At 40.4% G+C, this 24,048-nt stretch overlaps 1 protein-coding gene across 1 annotated transcript in view; it reads left to right on the top strand.

Moving 5' to 3' along the window:
- The first annotated feature begins 217 nt into the window (after nucleotides 1–217).
- The window catches only part of LOC105499835 (zinc finger protein 33B), a 49,329-nt gene continuing 25,498 nt past the window's right edge, over nucleotides 218–24,048 (top strand). Inside the window, 4 exon segments of the mRNA XM_011772642.3 lie at nucleotides 218–363; nucleotides 1,860–1,912; nucleotides 6,377–6,521; nucleotides 6,797–6,892. Coding sequence (XP_011770944.2) covers nucleotides 351–363; nucleotides 1,860–1,912; nucleotides 6,377–6,521; nucleotides 6,797–6,892 — 307 coding nt within the window. The 5' untranslated portion in view covers nucleotides 218–350.

A 24,048-nucleotide genomic window follows, 5' to 3' on the forward strand; every position in this document is an offset into this window, starting at 1 on the left:
TCACTGCCCACAGACCTCCCTTCAGTGCATCCCTTTGGGGCGCCCCAGGAGAGCCAGGGCTGCGGGCAGCTCCCGCACCAATTCAGACCGCATCCGCTCACTGCCTAGTGGGGGCACCTCTCCGCCAATCCCGAAGGCCTGCTCGCGCTGCCTCACGGGAAAGTTAGTTTCCAGGTTGGGCGCCTACAGCGCCAGGCTTTGTGCGTGGGCTCTGCGCATGCTTGGGCCGCCGGCTACCTCGTCTGCGATTTTGCGTTTCCGCCTTTCCTTTTGTTTGTCTCAGGTTTTGCGTGGGAGGCGGTCCCGGGATTTCAAGGGTCTGTGCGCTCTTCTATGGCTAATGCAACCGGATGAGGAAGCGGGGTAAGCCTAGGCGGGTTGGGCAGGGACGGAGAGAGTACCTCGCGCGACTCCGGGGGCGGGCGGCAGGGGACCAGTGCCAGGTGGTGGCCAAGAGTACCGGGGACCTCACAGGGGAAGCCGGGGAGGGCGGAGCTGCAGCATGTCTGCCAGGACGCTAGGCCGGTTCGTCAAAGGCGCAGCCTCTGTACGGAGTGGGCTTCGCGGCGTGTGTTGCCCCGTTTGCTGGGGTCCGAAGGAGGGCATGTGCGCTTGCGCGATCCGCGCGCTGAGCCCTGCGGGAGGGGCAGTTGTCTGGTCTAGCGTGTGCGCGTGTGCTAGGGCGGCGCGGTACCTGGGTGGGGAAGGGCGGGTGCAGTCGCACCACCACCCCCCGACCTACGAACTCCCTTCCCAGTTCTGCATTCATCCTCTCTAAGTCCCAAACTGCCCTCCGGTCATGTCTATCACTGCATCTTGGTATTTGCTGTTCCTCTGTCCTGACTTGATCTTGCACTCAGGAAGGATCTTAAAGAATTACATAATTTTGGCCTGGCTGGGTGGCTGTCTCCTGTAATCCCAGCACTTTGGGAGGCCGAGGCCGGTGGATCACCTGAAGGCAGGAATTCGAGACCAACCTGACCAACGTGGCGAAATCCCCTCTCTACTAGAAAAATAGGAAAAGTAGCCATACATGATGGCGCATGCCTATAATCCCAGCTACTGAGGCGGAGAATTGCTTGAACCCGGGAAGCGGAGGTTGCAGGTAGCCGAGATCGATATCGCACCATTGCACTCCAGACTGGGCAACAAGAGCGAAACTCCATCTCAAAAAAAAGAAAAAAAAAGAATTTCCTAATTTTGCTTCATTTGTTAGAAGAAAAATTTTTTTTTGTTTGTTTGTCATGGTTAATGACTTGTTCAGGATCACAGTTTGTTAGTAGGGAAGACTGAAAGTCACATCTCCTGACCCCTGAGCCAGTATTGTCTACTTTTCCACATGTCAAAGCAAGTTTAAAACATCCTTTTGAGAAATAACAAAGTTAGATGAAGAAATTAAAACTGATTTTTTCCTTGAAGCACTGCCGCTTGTGGCTTTCTGTGGAGTCACTCACCAGAGGTTAAGTAATATTACTGGAAAATCGATAGCTTAGTCCTATTTTTTACAATGGTTTTAGTGTTAATGTTCCTTCATTAAATGTATTAACTTGTTTGGCCAATATTATCATTTTGCATTTTTTTGTGAACACCGAGGCAGATTGAAATCCTTAAGGAAGTAAATATTTACTTTCACCAGGTGAAAAATCTTGTGCCCAAGAGCCACATGATTATGTTGGAGTTACATTAGGGTGGTCTTTCACCATTTCTACCGCCTATTCTGAAGTGTCAGAGGACATTGATATTTTCCCAGGGGGAGCATTTTACCTAGTGGGTGTGTATGGCTTCTTGGGGCAGAAGAATCTGGGAGTTGCCAGGCGGGCCTAATCTTTCATGACCCCATTCCTCTTTTTCTGACTCAGCTGTATCTTCAGAGTTGTCTCCATCTTTCCAAGAACAGAACAAAATGAACAAGGTAAGTTGTTTATTAATTCCCTACTTTATTTTGCAGTGGACTTTGTGAAATTTGTAAGAGTCAATAGGGTTTTTTTTTGTTGTTGTTGGTTTTTGTTGTTTTTTTTTGTGAGACAGAGTCTCGCTCTGTCACCCAGGCTGGAGTGCAGTGTCACCATCTCGGTTCACTGCTACCTTTGCAACCTCTGCCTCCCGGGTTCAAGCAATTCTCCTGCCTCAGCCTCCTGAGTAGCTGAAACTACAGGCGCACGCCGCCACGCCTGGCTAATTTTTTACATTTTATTAGAGACGGGTTTTACCGTGTTGCCCAGGCTGGTCGTGAACTCCTGAGCTCAGTCAATCCTAGGCCTCCCAAAGTGCTGGGATTACAAGCGTGAGCCACCGTGCTGGGCCAAGAGCCAATATGTTAAGATGAGAAATTAGTAATAGATAAAAATTGAACAGAAAATAACAGATCAATAGCAGGGCCAAGTTAGAGTCAGTAAGTTGAGCTTCATACGTTCTTATGTCTCCAACAACCGTGGCAGAAAGGAAGACACTGGATACAGACAGACTGACTCTTCTGAAGACACAAAGACTTCCTGGCAGATGCATAGAGACCCACAGTGAATAACCTTCCAGTGATAGCCCTGAAATGAGTACAACCTATTCAGTCAAACTGCTTTTTCCATTTTTACTTTACACAGGTTCCGATTTTCTTTTGTATGTAGTGTTTGATCAATTAAGTTAACATGTATTTTAATTATTTATTTATTTATTTATTTATTTTTTGAGAAGGAGTCTTGCTCTGTCGCCTGGCTGGAGTACAGTGGCGTGATCTTGGCTCACTGAAACTTCTACCTCCCGGCTGCAAGCGATTCTCTTGCCTCAACTTCCCGAGTAACTGGGACTACAGGCATGTGCCACCACACCTGGCTAATTTTTGTATTTTTAGTAGAGATGGGGTTTCACCATGTTGGCCAGGATGGTCTTGATATCTCGACCTCGTGATCTGCCCTCCTTGGCCTCTCAAAGTGCTGAGATTACAGGCGTGAGCCAGTGTGCAGGGCCAATAAATTAAAATGTATTTATTTATTTATTTTTTTTTTGATACAGAGTCTCGCTCTGTCACCAGGTTGTAGCACAGTGGTGCGATCTCAGCTCACTGTAACCTCCGATTCCCTAGTTCAACCGATTTTCCTGCCTCAGCCTCCCGAGTAGCTGAGATTACAGGCACACGCCACCACGCCCAGCTAATTTTTGTATTTTTAGTAGACACAGGGTTTCACCATGTTGGCCAGGCTGGTCTCAGTCTCCTGACCACATGATCCACCTGCCTCGTCCTCTCAAAGTGCTGGGATTACGTATTTTAATTTTTAATGAATCTTATTTCTACATGTGTAGCAGATAGATAGAAAACCCCCTAAATTTTAAATATGGAACTTAATGAATTATTACAAATCCATGGTGCAAGTAATGAATACATAGGTCAAAACGAACATTGCCAGCACTCCTGAAGCTGCCATCTTGTCCCCTTCACAATCCTGACACCTCTCTGCTCATTCACTCATTTACATTTAATCTGTGGCTTCAGTGACAGAGTTGACTAGTTGTGACAGGAACCTTTTGACCTGCAAAGCCCCAAGTTTAATATCTCATTTTTTCTTTTTTTTTTTGGAGAGAGTTTCACTCAGTCACCCAGGCTAGAGTGCAGTGGTGTGATCTTGGTTCACTGCAGCCTCTGCGTTCAGGGCTCAAGGAATTCTCCTGACTAAGTCTCCCAAGTAGCTGAAATTACAGGCATGTGCCATCACACCCAGCTAATTTTGTATTTTAATAGAGATGGGGTTTCACTTGGCCAGGCTGGTCTCGGACTCCTGGCCTCAAGTGATCTGCCTGCCTTGGCCTCCCAAGGGATTACAGGTGTGAGCCACTGTGCCTGGTGAAATATTTAATGTCTGACTTTTTACAGAAAAAGTTTACCAATCCCTAGATTAGTTTATTAAGTTTATTTGTTGGTGTTGTGTACTATTTTAGATGACTTTTCCTACTTCGAGGTCATGAAGATAATCTCTTTTGTTATCTTTTAAAATATTGTTTTGGCATTCATATTTACGTCTCTTTCATTGGAATGAGTGTCTACTTTTGTATGAGGTAGATGTCAGATTCCTTTTTTTCATACAATTAATGTAGAATTATTTTTGAAAACACCGTCCTTTCCCCACTGTTTTACATTGTGATATTTGTCGTCAATTGTGTGTATATATATGTCTGTGTGTTTTTTGGATGTGTTCTGTTGGTTGGTTGTGCCAGTACCACACTTGGTGAAACATCTTGGTGTCTAGTAGCAGGTTTAACACATTTTTTTCTTCAGCAAGATCCTGGCTCGTCCTAGTTTCTTGCATTTCCATACAAATGTTGTTAGTATTCATAAAATAACTTGCTGAGCCTTTCTTTGGGGTTGAATTGAACCTATATATAAATTTGGGAAGAACTACTTACCTTTTTTTTTTGAGACAGAGTTTCCCAGGCTGGAGTGCAGTGGTGTGATCTCAACTCACTGCAACTTCCACCTCCCGGGTTCAAGTGATTCTCCTGCCTCAGCCTCCCAAGGAACTGGGATTACAAGCACCTGCAACCATGCCTGGCTAATTTTTTTGTACTTTTAGTAGAGGTGGGGTTTCGCCATGTTGGCCAGGCTGGTCTTGAACTCCTGACCTCAAGTGAGCCGCCTCTTTTGACCTCCCAAAGTACTAGGATTACAGATGCGAGCCACCGTGCCTGGCCTCCAATTCCATTCTTGATTATTTTTTTTCCCCAGTTTTCTGACAACCTTCTGATTTTCTCTTGATGGCTTTGAACACCCACTATATTATAAATGTCTCTGTAGTCCTTATTTCATTCTTGATCTTTGATCTTCATATTATGCTTCTTTTTTTTTTTTTTTGAGATGGAGTTTTGCTTTTGTTACCCAGGCTGGAGTGCAATGGTGTCAACCTCGGCTCACTGCAATGTCTGCCTCCCAGGTTAAAGGGATTCTCCTGTCTCAGCCTCCTGAGTAGCTGGGATTACAGGTGCCGGCCACCATACCTGGCTAATTTTTTGTATTTTTAGTAGAGATGGAGTTTCGCTATTTTGGTCAGGCTGATCTTGAACTCTTGACCTCAGGTCAAGAGTTGACCTGCCTTGGCCTCCCAAAGTGCTGAGATTACAGGCATGAGCCACTGCACCCAACCTATGTGTCAAATTTAATATATTTAGGACATTTCTTGCTAGAATACTGTGTCCAACCTATTTTGCCCTAACTTTCCTGGTTTACATTGTGGCTCTTGTATCTGGGCAGCTGTTCATGGGGATAGGCAGAGGAAACATTTTTTTTCTTAATGAATTGGTGACTACATTTTGTTGCTCTCTGTCTCCTATTATCTGTGCCCTATTTGCAACCTGGTTTTTTCTACAGTAGTTTATGTAAATGTTGTTTTGTTCTTTGCCGTTCTCAATAGAATTGGTTCTGTAAACAAAACCTGGTCACGTAATTTCAGTATATGCTCACATCTCATCTTTGGCTCTCCCTTTTTCACAGCAGTGATCCCTAAAAGATGCGCCCTAGAGGATATCCAGAACAGTCCAATTGGATATCTTCTCCTATGTACCTTACAGATGTTTCAAGTATAGTAGTTCCAAAATCTTTCCATTTTCTACACATCCTTATTATTATCTCTGAATTAAAGGATTAGAACCCAGAATATGTATTGTGATGAAGAAAACGTCAGGCTCTTTTTCTACATTTTTAAATCCAAATGAAAATTAAATTAGAATTCATAATAAATGTACTGACAATTTATTTCTGTGATTTGTAAATACAAATCTGTAGTTCACAGTAATATTCTTGAAAATGGTAAATGATCAAATACTTTGGAGACCATTGGTCTAAAATTACTCTATAACCCATTTGCTTGGCTTTTCTTCTCAAGACAGCACCAGGCCATCTCCTGTGCTGTCTGCCCTTTTGTTGAAGTCTGCAGTGTGTTGCAGGCCCTCACTTTTGCTTGTGTCATCGCCCCACGCTTATAAAGAACATAACAGAGTGTTCTTCATAATTCAACCAACAGTTGTACTTCCTCAGTGAAGCTCAAAGCAGAGCTAACTTTGCTCCTAACATTAGTCTATTGGGTTTGTACTTTCACCTTAGTACTTATAACATATTACCACATATATTTTCTTACCACTCTGTGTGTTCTTTGAACACAGGAAGATTTTTATTAATCTTAGTATTTCTAGCAGTGATGATAGTTTCAGGTACATTGTAGGAACTTGATTTTTTTTTTTTGCATGAATTAATATCTTAATGCATTAATGGCAGAATATTTCTGTTATGATCTTTTTTCCCTAAAAGTATAAAGCAAAACAAATACTCTGAATAATAATCATGGTAAGGATTAGCCCATACTTCTTTTTTCATGCCACCTAATTCTGAACATTTCAGGTAGAACAGAAGTTCCAGGGATCAGTATCATTTGAAGATGTGACTGTGGGCTTCAGCCAGGAGGAGTGGCAGCACCTGGATCCTAGTCAGAGGGCTCTGTATAGAGATGTGATGCTGGAGAACTACAGCAACCTTGTCTCAGTGGGTAAGGTCGGTTCACTGTATCATTCTAAATAGCATTTGTTTATTCTTTTGATTATGAAACATATGGGCAGTCTGTATAGTTTAATGATATTTAAGGTTAGGCTTCAGGAGTCAGTGTTGATTGATCACCTCTGAGCACCAGAAGATACTTGTGTTCACCTCTCCAGTGAAAATGTTCCACTGGCAACTTGAAGCAGCCCCAGAAGCTTCTTCCTGCTTCAAAGGCCTGAGGTCTAGACTGCTTTGTCCAAATCCTAAATTATTTCCTGTCAACAGGGTATTGTGTTCACAAACCAGAGGTGATCTTCAGGCTAGAACAAGGAGAAGAGCCATGGAGACTGGAGGAAGAATTCCCAAGCCAGAGCTTTCCAGGTGAGTTTAATATGTACTACACAGATTGACATCAGGGGATTTGTTGTTTCCCAGTAGTTAGTTCAGGGATTGGCAACTTTGGAACGTTTTTCAAGAACATCTCCATAGGGGTCCTAACCTCTGAAAGTGATGGAGAATACTGATACCTAAATCAAACCTCCAGATACTACTCACAAAAAATTTCTTCTTCTTGAATCATTTTTTGAATCATTTTTTGAATGTTTACCATTCTTACAACTGCCAATAGTTCAGTCTTTGCCCACCTTAACTTTACTATTGTTGGTTATTTTTCTCAAAGCACTTTCAGTGTCCCATCTTAACCTCCATTGTTTTGTGTTTATTCTGTCGTCATAATTTTTTTATACACTCATTTTTAAGCTCAGCAAATAAGTTTTGAGTACTTGCTGTGTGCTGAGGACAATGAAAAAAATTAGGCTGGGCCGGGCGTGGTAGCTCATACCTGTAATCCCAGCACAGGTCGAGGTGGGCAGATCACTTGAGGTCAGGAGTTCGAGAACAGCCTGACCAACATAATGAAACCCCATCTGTACTAAAAATACAAAATTACCTGGGCATGTTGGCAGGTGCCTGTAATCCCAGCTACTTGGGAGGCCAAGGCAGGAGAATCACTTGAACCCAGGAGGCAGAGGTTGCAGTGAGCTGAGATTGCACCACTGCACTCCAGCCTGGGTGACAGAGCGAGACTCTGTCTCAAAAATAAGTAAGTAAATATATATATATATATAAAATTATGTCTCTAAGTAGATATACTTACATGTTTATGTGTATTAAGTGTTCTGTGGTTTTGAAGACTATGACAGAAATTAAAGCAAGTTAGATTGGCTGAATGTAGTACTTTCAGGAACAGTCAGGGGAAACCTTAATGAGGTCAACATTAGAGCAGAAACTTGAATGAAATGACTGTGTGAGCCATGAGGATTCTGTCCCTTTTCAGCAGGAGTAGTTGCAGCTTCTAGCCTTGGACAGGAATGTGCTTGGTGGTTTTCAGGAATAACCAAAAAGTCACAGTGACTGAAAGGAGGAGTTGATTGGAAGAAGGGCAGGAGGTGAGTTGAGGGAGGCAGCTAGAGTCCAAAGGTGAGCCTATCATAAGACTCAGTTAATTTTATTTTTAATTTAGTGGTAGATTTTCAGCAGATGAGAAACATCTGATTTATATTTCTATAAGATGTTTCTCACCTGTGTAGAGAAAATGTTGGGCGGGGCATAGGGCATAGAGAGCTCATTAAAGGCCTATGGTAGTTTTCCTTATGGTAGCTTAGACAAAGCCAGAAGGCAGGAGGGAATGGGATGAGGTTTGATTCTCTCGGTATTTGGAAAATGGGGCAATAACAAAAGAACTGACATTTGTAACATCAGAAAGAAGGGAAAGAGGTGTTTAAAGTATTTGAAGAAGTAATGGTTGGACCTTCTCAAATTTAGCAAAAGTTATAAAACTACACTTTCCCAAGTCTGAAGTAACATCAAATAAGTTAAGTCCGTGGCAAACTCCCACTGTAATTAAATCTTTGAAAACTGAAGACAAAAAAAATATTCAAGGTAGCCAGGGAGAAGCAACACATTCCCTACAGGGAATGACTGTGGATTTCTCTTCTGAAACTGTGGTAGCTGGAAGGAAGTAGTATATTTTCTCAAGAACTGAAAGAGAAGCACTATCAAATAAAAATTCTGTATCTTTTGAAACTATATTCATGAATAAAGGGGAACTAAAGGCATTATTAGACAGGGAAGCTAAGAGAAAATGTTGCTAGCAAACCTACCTTTAAAAATTGGCTGAAAGTTCTCTAAATAGAAAGGAAATAACAAAAGAAGGCTTGGAATTCAGGAAAGAAAGAAGATTGGAGGTTGGCAGAAATGGGGATAAATATATTTTTCATATGAGTTTCTAGAATCATTTTCGATGGTTGGAGCAAAATGCTCTGTATGTAGGGGAAACACTTAACACAATTATATTTTAAAAGTGGGGAGGGTAAAGGGGCCTAAGTGGAATGAAACTTGGTACATTTCACTTGAAGTGGTAAAATGCCTGACGGAGTGTGATAAGTTACATACGTACATTTTTATACCTGGAACAACTACTGAGAAAACTATAAAATGTGGTACACTTAGAAACACTGTAAATAAACCAAGATGGAATCTAAAATTTAGGAATATTTATATTCCATAAAAAATATTTATAGAAAACAAAACAAATAGCAGCCTAACAGAGCAATATTTACCTTAAATGTAAAAAGTACACTAATTAAAATATATATTGGCAGAATAGAAAAAACATAAAGCATGATTCTAAAATTTTTAATTTTTGTGAGTACATAGTAGGTGTATATGTTTTTGGGGTACAGGAGATGTTTTGATACAGGCACGCAATGTCTAATAATCACATTAGGGTAAACTGGGTATCTATTCCCACAAGTGTTTATCTTTTGTGTTATAAACAATCCAGTTATACTCTTTTAGTCACTTTAAAATGTACAATGAAATTATTTTTGACTATAGTCACCCTGTTGTGCTAGCAAATACTAGGTCTTATTCATTCTTTCTAACTATTTTTTTGTACCCTTTAACTATCCTCACCTTCCCCCTACCCTACCCCATTATCTTTCCCAGCCTCTGGTAACCGTCCTTTCACTTTCTACCTCATCTCCATGAGTTCAGTTGTTTTAATTTTTAGCTTTCACAAATAAGTGATAACATTCAAAATTTAATATTCTGTGCCTCCATTTCCGTCTAGGTTGTTGCATATGACAGGAGCTCTCATTTTTTATGGCTGAATGGTTCTCCATTGTGTATATGTACCACATTTTCTTTATCGGTTTATCTGTGAATGTACACTTGGGTTGATTCCAAATCTTAGCTCTTGTGAATAGTGCTGCAGTAAACATGGGAGCAGAGATGTCTCATTAATGTACTGGTTTCTTTTCTTTTGGGTATATACCTAGGAGTGGGATTGCTGGATCATTTGATAGCTCTATTTATAGTTTTTTTAGGAACTTCCAAACTGTTCTCTTTCAGCCACATGAAGTGAAAACCATGGTCTGTAAGTGCTCACCTGACTTTTAGTTTCCGCGAAACTGCTTCTTTTGTGTATAGTTGCCAATCTTAGTCTTCCTGCAGGGGAGTGGGTATGATCGGTGGCGTTTTCTATTCTACCATCTTCCTCCACCCATCCTAAAAATGTTTTCTTAGGAAACTCATAACATAGTGAACAACATAGGTTGATAAAGTATATAAAAAGATAAACTGTACAAGCATTAATCAAAACAAAGAGTGTCAGTATTAATATCAAATACAGTAGACTCCAGAGCAAAGAAAATTATTAGACAAAAAGAACATTATGTAATGACAAAAGGATCAATTCAACAAAAATGCAGTGATCCTAAATGTGTCTCTAGCAAACCTCAAAGTACATAAAACAAAACTGATTGAGCTGAAAAGAGAAAAGCACATTTTTAACTGTAGTTGGAAAATTCATCACTTCACTCTTAGCAGTTGGTAGAATTACCAGCCATGATTACTGGCAGATATAGAAGAACAGGACAGCAACATCAACCAACAGGACTGAAGCAACACTGTAGAACAGTGCTCAACAAGACTGGGTGCGGTGGCCCACGCCTGTAATTCCAACACTTTGGGAAGCTGAGGTGGGCAGATTGCTTGAGGTCAGGAGTTCAAGAGTAGCCTGGATAACATGGTGAAATCCTGTCTCTCCTAAAAATACCAAAATTAGCCAGACATGGTGGCGCATGCCTGTAGTTCCAGCTACTTAGGAAGCTGAGGCAGGAGAATCGCTTGAACCGGGAGGCGAAGATTCCAGTGAGCCAAGATTGTGCTACTACACTCTAGCTTGGGTTACAGCAGAGTGAGACTGTCTCAAAAAAAAAAAAAAAAAAAAAAAAAAGAAAAGAAAAAGAATAGTGCCCAACAACAGCAAAATACAATTTTTTCCTGAAGTGTCCATGGAATATTCAGAAAGATAGATCATATCCTGGGCCATAAATAAGCCTTGACAGATTTAAAATAATTGAAATCATTCTGAGTATGTATGTTTTCTGGCCATAATGAAACCAAACTACAAATCAGTAATAGAATGACAATAGGTAAATATCTAATCATTTAGAAATTAAACCTCAGACTTCTAAATAAAGTCTGGAGTGAAGAAGAGACCTCAAATTCAATAGTAGAAGTGCATAGACTTAATGAAAATGAGACCATACCGAATCAATATATGTGGGAGGTAGCTAAAGCAGTGCTGGTAGAGAAATGTGTAGCACTAAATGCTAACTCTAAAGAGGATAATAGGTCGCAAACCCATAATTGACTTTCTACCTTAAGAAACTAGCAAAGAGCAAAATAAAACCACTGTTAAGTGGAGGGAAGAAAATAATACTGGAAGCAGAAATCAGTAAAATTGAAAATAGGAAAAAGTAGAGAAAACTAATGAAACAGAGGGTTCTTTGGAAAAAAATCAATAAAATTGATAAACGTCTAGCAATATTGATTAAAAATATAAAATGAGATGACAAATCATCAATATCTGGAATGAAACAGGGAATATCACTCCACCATCCATTTAATAGTATAATAAGGAAATCTTGTCAACAACTTTATGCTCATAAATATGACAACATAGGCCAGGTGTGGTGGCTCATACCTGTTATCCCAGCACTTTGGGAGGTCAAGGCGGGTGGATCACCTGAGGTCAAGAGTTGGCGACCACCCTGGACAACATGGTGAAACTCTGTCTCTACTACAAATACAAAAATTAGCCTGGCGTGGTGACGCATGCCTGTAATCCCATCTACTCAGGAGGTGGAGGCAGGAGAATAGCTTGAACCCAGGGAGTGGGAGGTTGCAGTGAGCTGAGATTGCGCCATTGCACTCTAGCCTGGGCAGTAGAGCAAAACTCTGTCTCAAAAAAGCAAAGCAAAACAAAACAAAATGACAACATGGAAGAAATGTATCAGTTCTTCAGAAATCACAGACTATTACAACTCAAATCAGGGTGATACAGGTAATTTGAATGACGCATAGATATTCATAAAGGTTGACATAATTTGAATAAAATAATTTAAATTTTAAATAAAAACCTCCAAAAAACCAGTTTCCGAGTACAAGAGAGCTGCAGTCCTCACTAGAGAATTCTAGCAAACATTTACACAAGAATTAATGATGATTTTACACAATGTCCTCAGAAAATAGAAGCGGGAACATTATTTTATTTTATTATTTATTTATTTATTTATTGAGACAGGGTCTTGCTCTGTCACCCAGGCTGGAGTGCAGTGGTGCAATCTCGGCTCACTGCAATCTCTGCCTTCCAGGTTCAAGTGATTCTCCTGTTTCAGCTTCCCTAGTAGCTGGGACTATAGGCGCATGCCACCACGCTCGGCTAATTTTTGTACTTTTAGTAAAGACGAGGTTTCACCATATTGGCCAGGCTGGTCCCGAACTCCTGACCTCGTGGTCCACCCACCTCGGCCTCCCAAAGTGCTGGGATTACAAGCGTGAGCCACTGCGCCCAGCCAAGAGGGAACATTTCTTAACACATTTAAAAAATTATTTTGATGTCAAAACCATACAGACAGTACAAAAATAATAAAACTACAGACCTATACCTCCCATAAATTTACTAGCGAAAATCTTTAACAAAATACTAGCAAACAGAAAACAGCCATGTAAAAAGTATACACCATAACCAAGTGGGATTTACTTGAGTTATGTAAGCAAGACTGGTTCAACATTCAGAAATCAATCAATGTAATTAACCCACCATAGGCTAAAGAAGAAAAATTATATAGCCTTAGTTAATGTAGAGAAAACATTTGACAAAATGGAATATCCATCCATGGTAAAAACTCTCCATACAAGACATTAAGAAGATCTTCCTCAGTTTGATAAATGAACATGCACAAAATATCTATAGCAAATGTATTTGCTGGTAAGATGAATGCTTTCCCTGTAAAACTGGAAACGAGGCAAGGATGTTTGCTCTTGCCAATCTTATTCATTGCAGTATTGTAACTTCTATCAAGCACAATGAGGCAAGAAAATGAGATAGAAAACATATGCATAGAGAAGAAATAAAACTTTATATTTACATATGACATGATTGTATATGTAGAATATTACAAGGAATCTTAGAAAATAAAAACCTCAGGCCAGGCGCCATGGCTCATGCCTATAATCCCAGCACTTTGTGAGGCTGAGGTGGGTAGATCACCTGGGGTTGGGAGTTCAAGAGCAGCCTGACCAATATGGAGAAACCCCATCTCTACTAAAAATACAAAATTAGCTGGGTGTGGTGGCGCATAGCAGTAATCCCAGCTACTCGGGAGGCAGGAGAATCGCTTGAACCTGGGAGGCAGAGGTTGCGATGAGCCGAGATCACGCCATTGCATGCCAGCCTGGGCAACAAGAGCGAAACTCTGTCTCAAAAATAAAGAAAAGAAAATGAAGACCTTCTAGAATGAATGAATGATTTCCAAAAAGTTTCAGTGTCCAAGATGAACACATATAATCAATTTCTCTCCACTAACAATGAACATATGCAAATTTAAATTAAAAACATAATACCACTTATTCCATAGAAAATTAAATACTTTGGTATAAATTGAACGAAATATGTATAGGACTTCTGTGCTGAAAATTAAAAAATGCTGATGAAAGAAATAAAAGACTACTGAAATAAATGAAGACGCATGGTCTCTTGATAGATTGGAAAACTCAGTAAGTATGCTAGTTCTCTCCAAATTGATCTGTAGGTTTTTTTGTTTGTTTATTTGCTTGTTTTTTTGAGATAGAGTCTCACTCTGTGAGACTCACTCAGTGGCGTGATCTCGGCTCACTGCAAATTCCACCTCCTGGGTTAATGCCATTCTCTTGCAGTCCCAGTAGCTGCGACTACAGGCATCTGCCACCACGCCTGGCTAATTTTTTGTATTTTTAGTAGAGACGGGGTTTCACAGTGTTAGCCAGGATGGTCTCGATCTCCTGACCTCATGATCCGCCCGCCTCGGCCTCCCAAAGTGCTGGGATTACAGACGTGAGCCACCGCACCCAGCCAGATCTGTAGGTTTAATGGCATTCCTGTCAAGATTCCAGTAAGGTTTTTCTCAGCTTTAAGCTTATTCCAAAATTTGCATAAACAGTCAAAGGAACTACATATATATATTAAACAATTTTGAGAAAATTTTTCTCAGAAGTTTTGAGAAAAAGAATAGTAGGAGGAATTACTGTATCCAGTGTTAAGGCTTATTACATTAATCTCCCCTTTTCTGTGGTTTTGCTTTCTGCAGTTTCAGTTACCTGAGGTCAACTCTGGTTCAAAAATATTAAATAGGAAACTTCAGAAATAAGTAATTCCTAAGTTTTAAATTGCACACTGTTGTGAGTAGCATGATGAAATTTTGTACTGTCCTGTCCCAGGACATGAGTCAACCCTGTGTCCAGCATACCCAGGCTGTATATGCTACCCATGAGTTAATTACTTAATAACTGTCTTGATTATTTACTCTCATGATATGTGTTCAAGTAACCCTTATTTTACTTAATAATGGCCCTAAAATGCAATAGTGATGCTAGCATATTGTTGTAACTTTTCTATTTTATTATGTTGTTAATCTTTCCCTGTCCCTAATTTATAAATTAAACTTTATCATAGGTTTGTATATTTAGGAAAAAACATAGTATTTATAGGGCTCAATACTATGTGAGGTTTCAGGCTTCCACTGGGTGTCTTGGAATGTATCCCCCTTGGATAAGGAATGACTACTGTATGTATATATTAATAGCTATAATAAGAGGACAGGATGTTGGTAGAATATACACATTAGTAGAACATACACATAGAACAATGGAATAGAAAACCTCAACACTGATTATGCTGTTATAGACTATATGTTCATGTAGTTGGAGCCCTCACCCCCAGTGTGGTGGTGTTTGGAGATGTGGAGCCCTTGGGAGGTAATTAGGGTTAGATTAGGTTATGAGGGTGGGGCCCTCACGATGAGGTTAGTGCCTTACAGGAAGAGGAAGTGAGAGCTTGCTCACTCTCTATGTGCACAGAGGAAAGGCAATGTGAACATGCAGTGGCCGTCTGCAAGCTGGGAAGAGGCCCTCACCATGGCTGTCTGCAAGCTGGGAAGAGGCCCTCACCAGGCCCTGGCCATGCTGGCATCCTGATCTCAGACTTCCAGCATTCGGAACCGTGAGGAAATAAACTTCTGTTGTTTGAGCCACACAGTCTATGGTATTTTGTTATAGCAGCCGAAGCTAAGACATTTGACAGACTGTTGACAAAAATGCAAAAGAAATTCAGTCAGGTATTTAGCAAAAGATGTCGAAGCATTTTGACAATATCTTGTTTTATGTGTGGTAGAATATATATAACATGACATTTGCCATTTTAACAGTTTTTAAGTGTACAGTCCAGTGGCATTGCACTCACAATGTTGTATAGCCATTACCACAATTTCGAAAACATTTTCATTACTTCAAACAGAAACTCTATTGCCGTTAAGCCGTAACTACTCATTCCCCCTTCCCACCAGTCTGTGGCAACCTCTAATGTATTTTGTCTCTGTGAGTATGACTGTTGTGAATATTTCATGTCAGTAGCATGACAATATTTGGCCTGCATCAACTGAAAGAAAAGGCTTTTCTTTCTCCCAGTGAATAGAATTGACACCCTTGTCAAAAATCAGTTGGCCATAGGTAGTGTATTTTTGGGCTGTCACTTGTATTCTGTTTGTATGTCTATACCTATGCCATGGCCACACTGTTTGGATTACTGTAGCTTTCTAATAAGTTGTGAAATTGGACATTTTGAGCCCTCTGACTTTGTTCTTGTTTCTAAAAATCGTTTTGGCTATTCAGGGCCCTTATAATTCCATGTGACTTTAAGAATCAGCTTTTTATTTTGGTAAAAATGCTGATGGAATTTTGATAGGGATTGTGTTAAATCTGTAAATCATTTTGGATGGTATTGTCCTTTTAACAATATGACATCTCTCAAACTATGAGCATGAGATACTGTTTCCTTTATTTATGCCTTCTTTAATATTTTTCATCAGTATTTTGTAGTTTTCAGTGTACAAGTCTTGCACCTTCTTGGTTAACTTTATTTCTAGATAGCATTTTATTTTAGATGATGCTATAGGTAGAATTGTTTTCTTAATTTTCTTTTCAGATTGTTCTTTGCAGGTGTGTAGCAACACAACTGATTTTTGTGTGTTGATGTATCCTGCAACTTTGCAGAATTCATTCATTAGCTATAGTATCTTTCTTGTAGATTCTTTATAATCTATCTTTAGGATTATATCACCTGTGAGTAGACATAGTTTTACATCTTCCTTTGCAATGGATGCCTTTCTTTTTCTTGCTTGGCTGGAACATCTACTGCAGTGTTAAATAGCACTGGCAGAAGTGGGTATTTTTGTCTTCCTGATGTTAAGAGGAAAGCTTTCTTTCATCAGTGAATATGATGTAAAGCTGTGAATTTTCGTTTTTTTTTTTTGAGACGGAGTCTCGCTCTTTTGCCCAGGCTGGAATGCAGTGGCGCGATCTCAACTCACTGCAAGCTCCGTCTCCCAGGTTCACACCTTTCTCCTGCCTCAGCCTCCCGAGTAGCTGGGACTACAGGTGCCTGCCACCACGCCCAGCTAATTTTTTTTTTTTTTTTGAGACGGAGTCTCGCTCTGTCGCCCGGGCTGGAGTGCAGTGGCCGGATCTCAGCTTACTGCAAGCTCCGCCTCCCGGGTTTACGCCATTCTCCTGCCTCAGCCTCCCGAATAGCTGGGACTACAGGCGCCTGCCACCTCGCCCGGCTAGTTTTTTGTATTTTTTTTAGTAGAGACGGGGTTTCACCGTGTTAGCCAGGATGGTCTCGATCTCCTGACCTCGTGATCCGCCCGCCTCGGCCTCCCAGAGTGCTGGGATTACAGGCTTGAGCCACCGCGCCCGGCCAGCTAATTTTTTATGTTTTTAGTAGAGACGGGGTTTCACCATGTTAGCCAGGATGGTCTCGATCTCCTGACCTCAAGTGATCCACCCGCCTCAACCTCCCAAAGTGCTGGGATTACAGGCGTGAGCCACCGCGCCGGGCCAAGCTGTGAATTTTCCATAAATGCCCTTTGTCATGTTGAAGAAGTTCTATTCTGTTTTGTGTTTTCTGAATGTATTTATCCTGAAAGGGGGCTGGATTTTGTCAACTGCCTTTCCTGCATCAACTGCGATGATCATGTCCTTTTTTTTACTTGTTTTATTAATGAAGTATATTGCATTGATTTTCTTTCTTTCTTTCTTTTTGTTTTTTTTTTTTTAAACATTGATTTTCTTATGTTGAACCACACAAGCATTTCCAGGATAAATCCCCCTTGCTCACTTGGTCATGGTGTATAGTCCTCTTAATATACCATTAAATATATTTTACTAGTATTTGTGTGTGTGTGTGTGTGTGTGTAGCTTTGTATCTGTATTCATATGTATCATTCATTCATTTTATTCATTTGCATTTGTATTTTTTTTTTTTTTTAAGAGACAGAGTCTCACTCTGCCGCCCAGGCTGGAGTGCAGTGGTACAATTATGGCTCACTGCAGCCTTGAACTCCCAGGCTTAAGTGATCCTCCCCACTCAGCCTCCTGAGGGGACTACAGCTGTACACCACCATGCCCACTATGCCCAGCAATCTTTTTTTTTTTTTTTTTTTTTTTTGGTGGAAACGGGGTCTCACTATGTTGCTCATGCTGGTCTTGGACTCCTGGCATCAAGTGATCCAACTTGGCCTCCCAAACCTCAGGGATTACAGGTGCTATCTGCTATGCCCAGCCTCAGTCTAAAACTATTAACTGTAAGAACTGTCAGTTTCTCCCTTGCATTCTGTTAGTGTTTGCTTTACATATTTCAAGATGCTGCTTGGTACATATGTAGTTACAATTTTTATATCCTATAAAGTATCCTTCCTTGTCTCTTGTAACAGCTTATGACTTAATCAGTTTTGGGTGTAATTAGTATAGCCACCCCAGTTCTCTTTTGGTGGCTATTTTCTTGGAATATCTTTTATCAGCCTTTCAGTTTTAATTTATTTGTGTCTTTGGATCTAAAGTCAGTTTGTTTTGGACAACATGTAGTTTGATCATGTTTTTAAAAAATCTGTTCTGAAGCTAGGTGGTTCACAGCTGTAATCCCAGCACTTTGGGAGAATCTCTTGAGACCAGGGGTTGGAGGCCAGCCTGGTCTACAAAGTGAGACTCTGTTTCTATTTAAAAAAAAAAAAAAAAAAAAAAAAAAAAAGGTTGGGTGTGGTGGTGTGCACTTGTGGTTCCAGCTGCTTGGGAGGCTGAGGCAGGAGAATCCCTTGAGCTCAGGAAGTCAAGGCTGCAGTAAGTCATGTTTGTGCCACTGCACTCCAGCCTGGGTGACAGAACAAGACCCTGTCTTTAAAAAAAAAAAAAAAATCAAATCAAAGCCATTCTGCCAGTCTCTGCCTTCTGATTGGTGAGTTCAGTCAATTATTTAAAGTAATCACTGACAAGGAAGCACTTCTGCCATATTGCATTTTTCTTTTCTGTATGTTATATACCTTTTTTGGTCCCATATTCCCTTTATTACTACCTTCTTTATGTTTCATTTTTTTTTTTTTTTCCAAGACCAAAGTCTTGCTCTGTTGCCCAGGCCGGAGTGCATTGTTATGATCTTGGCTCACTGCAGCCTCCTCCTCCTGGGTTCAAGCAATTCTCATGCCTCAGCCTTCCAAATAGCTGGGACTACAGGCACGTGCTACCACACCCAGCTAATATTTGTGTCTTTAGTAGAGATGGAGTTTTGCCATGTTGGCCAGGCTTGTCTTGAACTCCTGGGCTCATGTGATCCACCCCTCTCGGCCTTCCAAAGTGCTGGGATTACAGGCATGAGACCATGCCTGGCCTGATTTTTATATTTATTCCCTTCTCATTTCCTTCTGTGTATATTTTTTAGATATTGTCTTTGTAATTAACCATGGGGATTACTTTCATGTTCGTGACAATCTAGTTTAAATTGATTCCCTTGTAACTTCAATATCATATGAAAAACTTGCTTCTACCTAACACCTTTCTCATCCCCTTTATGTTGTTGTCACAGATTATGTCTTTATACATTATGTGCCCATAATGTAAATTTGTATTTAGTTCTTATCCATTTATCTTTTAAGTCCTGCAGGAAGTAAAAAAAATGGAGTTACAAAGCAAACATACAATGACTCTGGCTTTTATATTTTTCTATATAGTTAACCTTATTGGAAATCTTTATTTTTTCATCCAGATTTGAATCTAATTTCTTTTTATTTCATCTTGAAAGACTCCCTTTAGTGTTTCCTGTATAGCAGGCCTAGTAACATCAAACTCTCAGCATTTGTTGATCTGGGATTATCTTCATTTCTCTTTCATTTTGAAGGATAGTTTTACTAGCTAGAGAATTCTCAGATGATAGTTGTTTTCTTTCAGCAATTTATATATGTCATCCATCTGTCTTCAGGGCTTTAATTGATCTCTGAGGAGATATCAGCTCATAATATTAATGAGGCTCTCTTGTAAAGTAAAAATGCCACAAAACTTTGCCACCATTTGAGGTTGCCTTTTTCCTGATTTAGCATTCACTTGGTTACTGTAAACCTTTAATTGTCTTCCAGAGTTCTAACAAGGTTGGTTTTTGTAGTTCTTGGTTTTTGGTGTTTCTGTGGGGAGACAGGTTGGAGCTGTGTACTCCACCATTTGATTATGTCACTCAACATTGTTAACTGAGTGGACCTGTTGTCCGTTCAAGAACAACAACAAAATGAGATATGCAAAGAAATAGGAAAAATGTGACCCATGCACGGGACTATCAACAGGCAACACAGTAATAACTGCCATTTAAATTGGCAGAAACCGGATTGTTTGGTGCAGATCAATGTATATTGTGTAATTTGAGGAAAAGCCAGTAAAATAATGAAAAATGAACAAAACCTTAGGAAATAGATATCATTAGTTGCACCAGCATATACAAATGGGAGTATCAATATGAGAGAACGGAAAGGGAAAGAAAAGTTTTTTGAAGAATTCGCAGAAACACCCACATTTTGTTGAAGAACACTAATATATTCATCCAAGAAGCTCAACAAACTCATAGGAGGATAAATGCAAAGAGGTTTATAGCCAGACTTGTCATAATGAGAGATGTTTTTATCATGCTCTTATTTGACCTGCCTTATAAAAGTGATAATACAAGTGCTGGTGAAGATTTAGAGAAATTGAATTGTTCGTACATTTTTGATGGTATGTAAAATGCTACAGTCATTCTAGAAAACAGTTTTGTCAGTTCCATTTAAAACTAAAAACAAACTTAGCATGTGAACCACTAGTTGCACTGTTAGACATTTATCCTTGAGAAATAAAAACTTATGTTCCATCAAAAAAATTTCATAGCAGTTTTATGGGTAATAGCCCAAACCTGAATAATCCAGATGTTTTTGAATGATAAATAATGTGTGGTGTGTCCATACCATGAAGTATTACCTGGTATTAAAATGGAATGAATGACCAATACATGTAACCTTATGGATGAATCTCAAGAGATTAAGCTGAGTTTTAAAAAAACCCAATCTCAAAAATTTACATATTTGTTCTGGTCCATCCCATAGAGTTGGGATGAACCCTCCTACCCCCCACGTTTGGTTTAGATATCAAAACTGGTAATGATATCAAGAGTATAATAAAGTTTATCACTTATAGAGACAGGTTTCTAGGGAGACCAGAGAAGGCTCCTAAGCAGGTCTAAATGTGGATTGAAAAAGAAGGGAGAAAGAATGGCTGCTTGTCATTAGGAATTTGGGGTGGGGTGAGCGCACACAGAAAGGATGGAGTTTGTTTGGTTTGAGTTTCCTACTGGCGTTGACGGAGGGACCACCTAGGCTTTTTTATTGGCTTGCCCAAATGTAGGGTAATAGGGGAGATGGGTGGGATTTGAAATCTATTAGCAACCAATTATCACAAATGCAGTTAGGCTGTTTATCATAATACCTCATGATTTTATTTGTGTAACAGTTTTGAATGACAGCATAGAGATGGAGAAGAGATTCGTGGTTGCCAGTGTTAGGAAGGCAGAGAGGGTGGGAGATAGCTGTAGCTACCATGTGTGGGATCCTTGTGATGGGACTGTTCTGTATCACCAATGTTGTGATTTTCACAAAAATCTATACGTGTGGCAAAATTTATAGAACTAGATATATACATCTAATGCATGTGAAACTTGCGAAGTCTGAATAAAGTTGATTGAATGAATTAATGTCAGTTCTTGGCTGATATTGAACTGTAGTTCTGCAAATTGTTACCATGGAGAAAACTGTGTGAGGGATATACAGAATCTTCTCATTATTTCTTCGAGCTGCATATCAATTTAAGAATTGTGTCCAGGCTGGGTGCGGTGGCACATGCCTGTAATTTCAGCACTTTGGGAGGCCAAGGTGGGTGGATCACTTGAACTCCGGAGTTTGAGACCAACCTGGGCAACATGGTGAAACCCCATCTCTACAAAAAGTAAAGACATTAGCCAGGTGTGGTGGTGTGTGCCTGTGGTCCCAGCTACCTGGGAGGCTCAGGTGGGAGGATCGCTTGAGCCCAGGAGGTCAAGGCTGCAGTAAGCTGTGATGACACCATTTCACGCCAGCCTGGGTGACACAGTGAGACCTTGCCTCAAAAATAAAAAAGAATTGTCTTCAAATAAAAAGTTTCGTAAATTGCCTACCAACTATAAATAATTCAGCTTCTTAATCTTTAATAAAGGTAATAGGCTGGGTGTGGTGGCTCACGCCTGTAATCCCACCACTTTGGGAGGCTGACGTGGGCAGATCACGAGGTAAGGAGATGGAGACCATCCTGGCCAACATGGTGAAACCCCGTCTCTGCTAAAATACAAAAAATTTAGCCGGGCGTGATGGTACGCGCCTGTAGTTCCAGCTACTCGGGAGGCTGAGGCAGGAGAATTGCTTGAACCCTGGAGATGGAGGTTGCAGTGAGCCGAGATAGCACCGCTGTGCTCTATCCTGGCGACAGAGCAAGACTCCATCTCAAAAAGTAAAATAAAATAAAATAAAGGTAATGGCCAAAAACATTTTGTACACTATTTGTTGAAAAATCACAGCACACTTTCTACATGAGAGATGCTGGATCTCTTCTATCAGCAGTTTTACTGAATCTCATATAGGATCTACTGTCCATTACACAGACAAGAAAAAAATAATATAAAGGTTGGGAAGTCAAATTCTCATTTTGTGTGCAGACGATTTGATTATCTTTACAAGCAAAAGTAAATGTTACACACAAGCAAAAGTAAATGTTACACAGAAGTGATTTAAATTACTAAAATCAGTTAGTTTAGTGAAGTGGTTGGCTGTAAGAACAATGCATAATATCAGTTGTGTGTTATTTACACACCACGAAACAAGTATATAAGAAACAATTTTTTTGAGAATTATATGAGATATAATCACATACTGTACTCCACCAGTTTTACGTGTATAAATCAATCATTGTTAGGGTATTTGCAGGATTATGCAAACTTCCTGACAATTTTTTTTTAACTTTTTTTGAGATGGAGTCTTGCTTTGTTGCCCAGGCTGGAGTGCAGTGGCGTGGTCTCAGCTCACTGCAACCTCTGCCTCCCAGGTTTAAGCCATTTCTCCTGCCTCAGCCTCCTGAGTAGCTGGGATTAGACAGCCTCCTGAGTAGCTGGGATTACACGCACATGCCACCACACCCAGCTGATTTTATATTTTCACCATGTCGGCCAGGCTGGTCTCAAACTCCTGACCTCAGGTTATCCATGCACCTCAGCCTCCCAAAGTGCTGAGATTACAGGCGTGAGCCACCACACCTGGGCGACAACTGTTTTTTTGAGACAGAATCTTACTCTGTCGCTCAGGCTGGAGTGCAGTGGTGCGATCTCGGCTCACAGCAACTTCCACCTCCTGGGTTCAAGCAATTCTCCTGCCTCAGCCTCCCGAATAGCTGGGATTGCAGGCATGCAGCACTATGCCCAGCTAATTGTTTGTATTTTTAGTAGAGATGGGGTTTCACCATGTTGGCCAGGCTGGTGTGGAACTCCTGACCTCAAGTGATCTGCCTGCATAGCCCTCCCAAAGTGCTGGGCTTATAGGCGTGAGGCACCACGCCCAGCTGACAGTGTTTCTTAGAACATTGTCATCATCCCTGAAACAAAGCCAATATCCATTAGCAATTACTTTCTCTTTCCCCTTTCCTGTAGCCCTTGGCAACCAAAATTGAATTTTCTGTCTTTGTGGATTTGCCTAATCTGGATGTTTCATAAAAATGGAACTGTCTGTGACCTTTTCTGCCTGGCTTCTTTGTCTTAGCATAACATATTCAAGGTTCATCCATGTTGTAGCATGTATCAGTATTTCACTTGTTTTTTATGGCCATATAACATGGTGTATGGATATACTACATTTTATGTATCCATTTGTCAGTGGATGGACATTTGGTTTTAGTTCTACTTTTTGACTATTATGAATAATTCTGCTGTAATTGTTCATGTATATGTTTTCACATGGACATGTATTTTCATTCATTTCAGATATATACCTAGAAGTAGAGTGCTGGTTATACGGTATCTCTGTGTTTAGCTTTCTTGGAAACTACACGATTGTTTCTCATAGCAGCCACAATACTTTACAATCCTGCCAGCAATACATGAATTTTCCAGTTTCTCCAGTTTGCCAACACTTTATATTAATATTATTATTATTATTTATTATACCAATCCAGTAGTTGTAAAGAAGTATCTCATTGTGGTTTTTTGCATTTCTCAATGGCTAATGATGTTGAACATCTTTTTTTTTTTTTTTTTCTTTTTGAGATGGAGTCTCGCTGTGTCGCCCAGGCTGGAGTGTAGTGGTGCAATCTCGGCTCACTGCAACCTCTGTCTCCTGGGTTCAAGCAGTTCTCTGCCTCAGCCTCCTGAGTAGCTGGGATTACAGGTGCCCACCATCACGCCCAGCTAATTTTTGTATTTTTGGGAGAGATGGGGTTTCACCATGTTGGCCAGGCTGGTTTTGAACTCCTGACCTCGTGATCCACCTGCCTTGGCCTCCCAAAGTGCTGGG

The sequence above is a fragment of the Macaca nemestrina genome, chromosome 9 (genome assembly GCF_043159975.1).
Source record: "Macaca nemestrina isolate mMacNem1 chromosome 9, mMacNem.hap1, whole genome shotgun sequence".
Classification (NCBI taxonomy): Eukaryota; Metazoa; Chordata; class Mammalia; order Primates; family Cercopithecidae; genus Macaca; species Macaca nemestrina.